This window comes from Microtus pennsylvanicus, chromosome 7, assembly GCF_037038515.1.
Source record: "Microtus pennsylvanicus isolate mMicPen1 chromosome 7, mMicPen1.hap1, whole genome shotgun sequence".
NCBI classification, from domain to species: domain Eukaryota; kingdom Metazoa; phylum Chordata; class Mammalia; order Rodentia; family Cricetidae; genus Microtus; species Microtus pennsylvanicus.
Genome location: NC_134585.1, coordinates 87,392,984 through 87,402,648, shown reverse-complemented (window position 1 = coordinate 87,402,648; position 9,665 = coordinate 87,392,984). Strand labels below are relative to the sequence as shown.

General features: G+C 46.9%; 1 protein-coding gene across 1 annotated transcript in view; it reads left to right on the top strand.

Annotated features, from left to right (window-relative positions):
- Positions 1-3,099: 3,099 nt before the first annotated feature.
- Positions 3,100-9,665, top strand: part of Papss1 (3'-phosphoadenosine 5'-phosphosulfate synthase 1) — a 68,047-nt gene continuing 61,481 nt past the window's right edge. Inside the window, exon 1 of the mRNA XM_075981316.1 lies at positions 3,100-3,334. Coding sequence (XP_075837431.1) covers positions 3,122-3,334 — 213 coding nt within the window. The 5' untranslated portion in view covers positions 3,100-3,121. The remainder of the gene's footprint in view (positions 3,335-9,665) is intronic.

The window sequence follows — 9,665 nt, the reverse complement described above, 5'->3', positions numbered from 1 at the left end:
ACATTATCTATGATGGGTAGGCACTACTCAGGAGCCAGAGTGATCATCTTATGGGTACCAGATTGTTCCCTTCAGGCAATGAGAACTGCTTCTGGTCCCCTTGCAGAACCAGAACTGAGATAAATATCACCCAGACCACACTTTACTGAACTACAAATTCATCTTCTTTCCTGCCTCCAATCCTTTCTCTACTTAATTTTGAAGCTTATATCACTGCCCTAAAGGTAAAACTTGGGGTTACTGTAACCTTTTATGTGTTCCCCTTCCCAAAGTGTCACGCTGACTTAATCTCCTTTGTTTCACAGCATTACTTATGTCTTAAATTGGCGTATTGTGACAGGTGAGATAGAGGGCCTGTCCTCACCTGCTGGGGCTATAGCAGCAAGGGATTTGCCTTAAAACTCCTGTAGCAATGGGAAAAATAAAGGAAGTCCTATACTTGCGCATCTTATTACCCACAGAGACCATTGTCCAGGGAGGTAGGGACATGAGGCAGGGAAGCGCAACAGGGATGGAAGGAGGAGAGCATGCCCAGAGTGAGATCCAGATTGCAGAGTCCACCTGAGGGACAGCAGGCCAGCAGGAGGAATGGCCGGAAGGAGTTTGTGTTCCCACCAGTGCCAGTGGGAAACCTTGGTATGACCCGAGTATTCTCAGGGTTTCAGAACAACTGGGAAGAAGTCAGGTCAGGACACTTTATTAGCATAGGAGAAAACTTTCTCTCAGGTGTGGTTTTGGTTAAGTGGGAAATGATGTCAAAAGCGCTACAGTTTTTTTTTTTTTTTAAGACCACACATCTGAGTACCCATTAGGAAGCAGGACTCACCATTTTCCAAACTACTGTCTGATAGGAGTTTTAGTCAACGCCACCCTGGGCAGATATCTGTAGTGACCACAATGATTTGACAGTTATATTGTGTTCAGTGGCTCAGCTTACATATCAAAAATTTATCTGACTCTTGCTTTATGGACACTTTTGTTCCGTTTTGACATTGTTTTGTCTACGTTTTGTGAGCCACAGAGCCCCTGTTCCTTCTTAGCATCCAGTAACCCGTGTTAAACTTGCACACTTGCCTCCCTCAGAGCAATGACTCAGAGCTATCTGAACTCTGTCTCCCAACCTGGAGCTCTGAAGCCCCAAAGTAAACCTTTGTTATTTTTGCAGTTCCTGAGTTTGGATTGATACCTGACAGATAGATAGCACAGGGAAGGGAGAGCGAATACTTTCTTTCTCTGTTACCAGTTTTAAAAACCAGTTGGCAGACTGGAGAGATTTATCAGCAGTTAAGAACACTTATTGCTCTTCCAGAGGACCTGCGTTTGATTCCCAGAACCCACATGGCAGCTCACAACTGTCTGTAACTCCAGTTCCAAGGGATTTGATGCTTTCCTTGGGGCTCTATGGACATTAGGCACCAATACAGTGCATAGTCATAGGTGCTGGCAAAACTCTCGTGTACATAAAAATAAAAAGCTGGTTCTGTAGCAGCTCCCAAGGTTGGCCAGTCCTTAATTATGTTTAGAAACACTGGGACTTAGACACACTTCATAGTCTCTTCATCTTGCGGCTGTCTCACTAGTCCTCCAACTGCGTCCTTTTTGATGTGAGAAAGCTTCAACGGAGCTTAGCAGTAAGAATCAGCTTACCATCAATGAGCACTCCCACGGCTCAGAGTGTATCTAAGAACCACTTCCCTCACGCAGGAATGGAGACTCTCCAAGTAAGGGCTGGCTCCAGAGGTGGCACTTTATTTTTCTTTACGTGAATCTTGGAATCTTTTAAAAAGAAAATACTTTTTAGATGCATGCAAAAGAATATTTTTTTTTATTTATGACATTTTCATAAATCCGTGCTGTTGGGCTTCATGTACATTTCCCTGTTCTTCGTTGTCCTTATTCTGGAATGTTCTTTTAGTCTCCTTCCTGTTACTGGCTGAATTTAGAGCTGTATCGGAGTTCAGTCCTACATCCAGCCCCTTACATTAAGAATTCTCTAGATAGAGCTGTAGAGAAACATTGACATTTTAAGTGGTGGAGTAACAAGAATAGAACTGCATTTTATAAGTACCAGTCTGACTCAGTATTGGGAATGGAGAGGGTGGCTAGGGGGTGGAGGGCAGTATACTGCATGTGTGTATGTGTGTGTGTAATGATGACTACGGTTAGATGTGGGGGAGGGGCTAATTTGAGATCTTGTCAGTGGCGTAATAGGGGTTGACTGGCTAGCAAGAGGCTAACCTAGCAGGCCTTAGGTATTGCATGTGTCCGTGTGTGTATCCGTGTGTGTGATGCTGGCAGCTGGCTATCGGGGCAGAGCGAACTGCTGTTTGTGTGATTGTGGTCCAGGAGCAGAAGGTTATGGGGATGGGAAGACAGGGACTATAACTCCTGGAGGAGGCCTCTCGCCCCCAGGCTCCATTTTTTTTTTTTATGACTGGTCTTGGAATAGACGAGGTTGAAAGCACCCTTTATAGGTGATCATTCCTGCTTTTTTACTAGGGGACTTGAATGCTCTATCAGTAGCAAGTACTAGAGAAGCCCCTCTGCGGTTAGCCAGCGGTGACAAACACTGCATAGAAACATCCTGATATGAAGCGGTGTGTGTGTGTGTCTCCAAATGGCAGAGCAGGCACCTTACAAATGCTTTCCAATCGTGGATGAGAAACTATTGATGCACTGAGTAGAATTTTAAAGCGATGAACAACATGTGAACGAGCTAGTCACTAAGATAATTCTTCATTCTGCTGGGAAACATTTTTGGAAGGTGGCCTGGTTGATAAGTGCACAAATCGAGCGTGTGGAAGCCATAGGCTAGCGGAAGAAAACTAGAGAGCAGCACAAGTCCACGTCAGCTTCTTCCCCAAACAGCCTCCGCCCGGAGCATCTCCCACGCCCCTCCGCAGACCGCCCTCCAGCTCACTCAGTGCGCGTGCCCAGCATCCGGAGAGGTGCCCCTCCCGCCACCCGCCGCCCGCCTACATTAACCCTCAGGCCCCGCCCCTTTTCCTGGGTCAAGGCGGAGCTTCAAGCGTCGCCCCTGGTGATTGGACCTTGAGGTTCAGACCCCGCGCCTCCCGCTTCGCTCCGCCCTCCACGCCGCAGAGACGCCGAGCTCAGACCCATGCTAGCGCGAGCCAGGGCGCATGTCAGCGCGCGCCCGGAGCCCAGCGAGCAGGCCCCGCCCCTTCCCCTGCTTCGCCCCGCCCCCGGTCTCTCGGCTCCGGCTCGGCTCCCGGGCTCTCGTTCCGCAGCCGGGTATCCGCGCTTTGCGGCCATGGAGATTCCTGGGAGTCTGTGCAAGAAAGTCAAGCTGAGCAACAACGCGCAGAACTGGGTGAGTGGAGGCCGCGGGCGGGAGCGCGAGCAGCGGGGGCGGCTGTGGGAGCCGCGGGCTGCCAGTGCATCCTGTGGGAGCCGGGGGCGGGGACCCGGGCGGCGGCGGCCGGCGGAGGCTAGCTCGGGCCAGGCTGGCGAGGCCAGGGCTACGGCGGAGACGGAGTAAGGCGCCTCTGCATGATCCTCGTTTTCTCGGCTCTGTCCGTGGGCTTGGGCCGTCTTGGGTCGGTGTCCACGTCTCTGCATCTCTGAGTTGCAATGTGCTGGGAGCATACCCAACAATGTGGCCATTCATGCATCGGGACTGCACGGAACTGAGGTTCTTTGTGTATCTGTTTTAAATCGGAATGCCTGACACAGACATACTTTTAAAGACTCGATTCCCGGTGACAGTTAGGTGTGGGAAGATTAATGGGTTCTAACATGGAGCAGCGAGTGCCTGTTGGCCTTATTGACCAAGTACTGTACCCTCAGAAGGTTGTTTTCTTCTGTAGTTCATTGATGGCAGCAGCTAAGATGGTAAGCGCGAAGGTGGAGACCGTCCAACTTTGGAGGCTGCTAAGGGACTGGTTTTAGGTTTAGATGGAAATTTTTATTCCACAGCTAACAGGATGATGGGGTTTAAATTCAGTCTTGCAAATCATCACTTGCCCTTGGCAATTCATGGAGGAAGAAAAACGCTGTTTCAGGCGAATGTACTTTTGAAGTCATTAATTTCCCCTGTCTGCTGTCGGCATCAAGAATTCTTACTGTCTCTCTTCATTCTTTTTCTTAACTTCTTAGAAGGCGAGGAGGGACGGGAGATAAAGGGAGATGAGGGTACTGGAAGGAGACCCGGACTTCTGGCATGGGCTCCAGTCCCAGCCTTGCCTTTTGTAAGCTGGCCGATCTTGAGCACAGTCATTTTGCTTTGAATCTCGGATGACTGAGGGTGTGACAGTGTGACCTTTCCAGGATTATTTTCATGAGTAGAGAAGATAATGAACTTGAAAGGACAATGAAACCTTTCAACAGGTATTTTATGGGCAGAGAAATAAGTTGATTAAATCGGAGTATTTAAAAATGATTTCAGTGACAATGTCTACAAGTCATTTATTTACTTAAAATTTATGTTATTATTTATGTATCTGAGCGTTGGGCCTGCCTGTATGTACATGCACCATGTGTGCATGGTGTCCAGTGAGGTCAGAAGGGGATGTCGGATCCCTTCACACTGGAGTTACAGATGGTTGTGAGCCACCATGTGGGTGCTGGGAATTGGGCACAGATCCTCAGCAAGTACAAGTCCTCTTAACCACTGAGCCAATTCTCCAGCCCCAAGTCATTTATATATATAACACTGTTTGCTAAATGAGTTTGTGTTTTATGTAGCTATCCATGCTTGACATGGATATATATATATTAAAAGAAAAACCACGTGGGGCTTAGTGCAGTTGCCCAGGGCAACTGATTGTCACCATTTATCCCCTGATAGGTTTTCATGGACCACAGTGAGAGGCCCAAGACAAGAGTTTTATTGCAGGATTAGAAGGGATGTTACTTTGGCCCCAGGTGATTTTATAAGTTAATGGAGGACCTCATATTTCTGAGGTGGGTGGGAGCCATTACTTCCCTGAGTGGAGACTTGCTTGACTTCCTGCAGGGCGTTTTTGTTGGGGAGCAGAGATAACGCTGGGGTGGAGCAGGTCTGTGTCCTGTTAATGTTTAGCTACAGAGTTAGGATGATTTTCTAGGAGATTTTGAATGGAGCTAGAATTGCTATCTTTCTGAACTTCGTCTTTCCTCTCTGTAAACGGATAGCCTCCTCCAGCACACTTAAATCAATGGCTGGATGCGTGTGTAAAGAAGCTGTACGTTGTTAATGCTCCCTTTATGTAAAATTGATAATCCAGGAAGACTGCTTTACAGGAGAAATGCAGGCACTGGCTGCATTGTAGTGACAAGGATGCCTGACACAGGTGTTTTGTCACTGGTTGATCCAGTGTGAGCGGATGAACGGCAGGCTGGAAGGAGCAAAGGCAGGCCAGGGAAGACCAGACTAGGCTGAGAGATGGAAAGGAGAGAAATGGTCAAAGGAGGTCCCGGAGCTTTGATCTGAGACAGTTGAAATGTTGTATCTAAGTTAACTTTTGAGTTTTTGTGGGGTTTTGGGTGGGATGTAAAAACAAGGACCCTGATTGAGTATGATGGTGAACATCTGCTACTCCAGAGCTCAAGCTCAGCACACTTAGCATCTCCGTTTTATTAATGTAGAAATTGAGATGCTGAGTTATTAGGGTGTCAGTTGGGATTTTAAGCCTGTATTTGAAGGACGGCCTTAGTTGAAATATTTTGTAGAGTAATTCTAAGAGAAATCAAACGACCTGTGTAACAACAAAAAATTAAAGGCCGTGTTAAAATAAGTGAAAAATATAAAATGAGTGTCAATATATTTTCTTTAGCCTAATATAGCCCAACTATTTTCGTTGAATATATTTTTCAATATATATACATTAGTGCTGTTTGTAATCAGTGTAAAATTGCTGATGTTTTGCCTTCTTTGTACCTAGGATCCGAAGGATGTTTTGGTTTATCACACATCTTAGTTCAGTATAGGCATTTTGCACCTGCTCTCTGGGCCCTGTGCACACTGTTGTTACAGGCGTTGAGTTAGGTTAGGCTAGAAATAAAGACCTACTGGCTAACTTGAGTAGGACATAGAAAAGATGCAAATTAACGTGGTGAGAGTAGATTCTAGTCTTCTGCGAGGGATGGGTAAAAGAAGTGGGTTCATGGAAGACGATGAGTAAGAGATAGGAAAATGTAGTTCCGTGATCCTAGGAAGTGCATTGTTAGATGTCACCACCTACCCACAGGTGTAGGAAAGAGCAGTCAAGAGTCTGGTTTCCACAGGAACCCCCGTCTGTCAGTCTGAAGGGTAAGGAGTATCGGTCTTAGCTGCGTCATTCTTCCTCGCATGGGGTCACTTTCCATCTGCCCTTTGTAATGTGTCACTTGAGGTCGCTCATTTGAGACTCAGGTGTCACCCACCCTTAGAGTCAGGCAGGTGAATGCCCTGCTCGGGTTCTGTGCTGGGCTGGGCTGTCCAAAGCAGCGCTCTGGTTAGTGTTCTTCTCAGAGACAGTCTGCAACCCAGCATGAGATTCTGAAGCATAGATAGTCTCATTCTGGGTTTTCTGTTTTCTTCCCCTACCTCTCCCCATACCTCTGTAGCTCAGCACAACTTCCTCTTTACACCTCACATCCTTAGGATTTTGTATTTCCTTCTGTCTGGGCTGTCTACAACCCTTTAGCGAGGACTGGCATCTTCAGCGCCTTGGGCTATTCTGCCTTAAGTGTATTGACTTGCTCCTGGGTTGAGTCGCTTGTCGAGCCCTTCATGTGGCACCGCTACCCTGTCTGTGTAGATATATTTCGTTAGAGATGCTTCATAGCTACTGAGCTCTTACATGGCAGGAAGGGCAGAGGGGTAGAGTGTGGAGAAACCCGGGTGCTTGTGAGACTATAAATCCCTAGTCTGTTTAAGGGAATGAACGGCGTATGTGGTAGGATTCAGGTTGCGGTTCTGTCCTCTAACCATTGGCGAGACTGTGGGCACATTTCCTTAACCCCCTGTGCATCAGCATCCTCATCTCTAGTAAGGGTCACTAAAGAGCCATCACTGTCAGGCTGAATTATGCATATGTCAGGTTTAGTTAGTTAAAGTTAAGGCTCTGTGGTTCCCGACACACGAGTACTATTCTTGCGGTTACTTATTAATTAATTAATCAGATGTTTAACACCTGCTTTGTATATGCACACCTGGGTGGGCAGAGGAAGGGGTGCTGGGAGGAATTCTGCTCTGGTGGATTTTACCTTCTACTAGGGAGACAAACAGCCAAATAAATGACTGAGATAATTCCTCCTCTCACCAGCTTTACATCTGACAGTCTGTTCTCCTTTAGTAGAAGGCTTGCGGCCCAGTCTGCAGTTGGGGGAAGGCTAAGATGATACAGAGTGACTCAGGCTGAGGTAGGATATGTAGAACCTCGTCCTCCATCAAGACTGGGAGAGATACTGGTTGTCTTACCCTCCAAGTCTGGGAGCGGATGCTCCAGGAGTGCCCAGACGATAGGGAAAGCTCAGGTGCTACCAAGGAACATACTTTTTGTGCTGACTAATGGGCTTTGCATAAATATCCTCCAAAGGATATTTACCCATGGGGTAAAGCCTGGTTACCAGCTGTGTGCTGTTGGTAGGTGGTAGAACCTTTAAAAGGTTCTGGTGGGAGGAAGTCTGGTCTTTGGGGACATTCATGAAGGGGCGGTTGGACGCCCGCCTGCTGCCTGTTATTTCTCAGCTGCTGTGTGGTGAGCATCTTGTTCCTCATGTCCTCTCAGTTGCAAGATTTTGCCTTACAACAGTCCCCAAGGCAGCTGGGGACCATGGCCTGAAACTCCCCAGTCTGAGTCTGTCTTGCTGTTTTGTTATTGTAATGGGAAACTGATTAATGTAAAGCCTAGAAGGGTCTTTGTTGTCTAGTATGGTAGCCACTGGCCACAAGTAGCAACTTCATTGTTAAATAAAATAAACTCAGTGCCTTATTTGCACTAACCACATTTTTTTTTTTTTTTTTGATTTTTCGAGACAGGGTTTCTCCGTAGCTTTTGGTTCCTGTCCTGGAACTAGCTCTTGTAGACCAGGCTGGCCTCGAACTCACAGAGATCCACCTGCCCCTGCCTCCCGAGTGCTGGGATTAAAGGCGTGCGCCACCACCGCCCGGCACTAACCACATATTTTAAATGATCGTTACACTTCATGCTTTTCTGCCTGATTCATTTTCAATGTAGCAGGCAAGAAATTGCCAGGGTACATCCTTTTTAGTGATTAAATAAGATAGTCCCTTGTGTCTCTTGTATTTTCTCTCATCTGTAACTTCAGCAGTCTATAGGATACAGTTGAGCTCAGTTTAGTAAGAAAAAACAGGAAATATTTCATAGGAACAAAACAAACTAAAACACGTTAGATGCAGGCTTCTTCTTGTTTTGGAGCTCAGTGACCTGGAAACATCCCCAAACAAAATGATCAAGTCCAACAGGTTTGGTGAATAGAAGCCGGTTACCTTGTAGAACACTCTTCATCCATACCCAGCAGACACCTAGCTTCATTCTGTGCAGGAAGGTGGGAGCGCACTCTGGAGAGGTTCTCTGCTTTTCCCAAGAGGCAGCGTCTGTGTCTGGAACCCTTTCAGGCTTGAGATGCAGAGCTGCCAACCTTTGTTTCCTTACGAAATGGGTCCAGTTTCCCACAGTAGAGATTTTCTTAATTGTTCAATCTGTGTAGTATAATTTTATTGGAAATACACGCACCAATGGTGTTAGTGGAAGAAGGGTATAGCTTTTGTGCTTCTTAAGAGAACTATCAGGTTATTGCTTTGTTCTCTGAAGGTTTCACCCCTCAGGGCAGTGAGTCGTAAAAGTCAGTTGGGCAGGAGAAGCCTTTCCTGCACAGGATGGTGAAAGGGAAAGTGGGAAGACAGCTGTACCTCAGGCACTTCCTCACAGGGGAACAACTGGAGCTGAGACCGCCTGGCAACTGGTTTCTTAGAAACAGCTTGGCTGTTTGAGAGAGCTCAGTTCTCTTCCGGAGGATCCAGGTTTGGTTCCCAGCGCCCATGTTGGGTGTTTCAGAGCTGCCTGCATCTCCAGCTCCAGGGAATCTAATCTAATCTCCATCTCTCTTCTTGTCTCTTTAGGTACCAGCACACACAGGGAATATACACATAGATACATTCACATATATACGCATAAAAAACAGAAGTCCAGGAGCGGTGGCTTAGATCAGAGTTTGGGAGGTGGAGGCAGGAGTGTCAGGAGTGTAGACCTGGAGTGTCAGGAGTTGAAGGTCATCCTTGGTTATCTGGTGAATCCAGAGCCAGCCTGGTGTACATCCCCTGTCTCAAAAAGATAAAAAAATATGGTTATTGGTGGATATTGGCAAGATAGCAGGAGTTCCAAGTGCTTGTTTTATGGTAAAATATTAACAACATTGTACACAAATTACCTTCAAAAGCCACGGAAGCCAGGTGAGGTATCATAGCATGTGGGCACATCGCAGAAATAAGAACAGATAAATCCATGAGGCGTAAACCATACATCACTGTCTCCTGATTCAGGTAGCACAGCTTGGAGAGAAACACCATCTGCTTGGGGCAAGAAGAAGGAGTGAATGCCTGATTTAGCCTTAGATTAGCCCTGAACTCAGGCTGGTAAAATCCAGCGCTGGTTAAGTTCCAGCAGTTGCAGCTGCAGTCTCCAGGTTGGTACCCATAAGTGACCTCCAAGCCTACC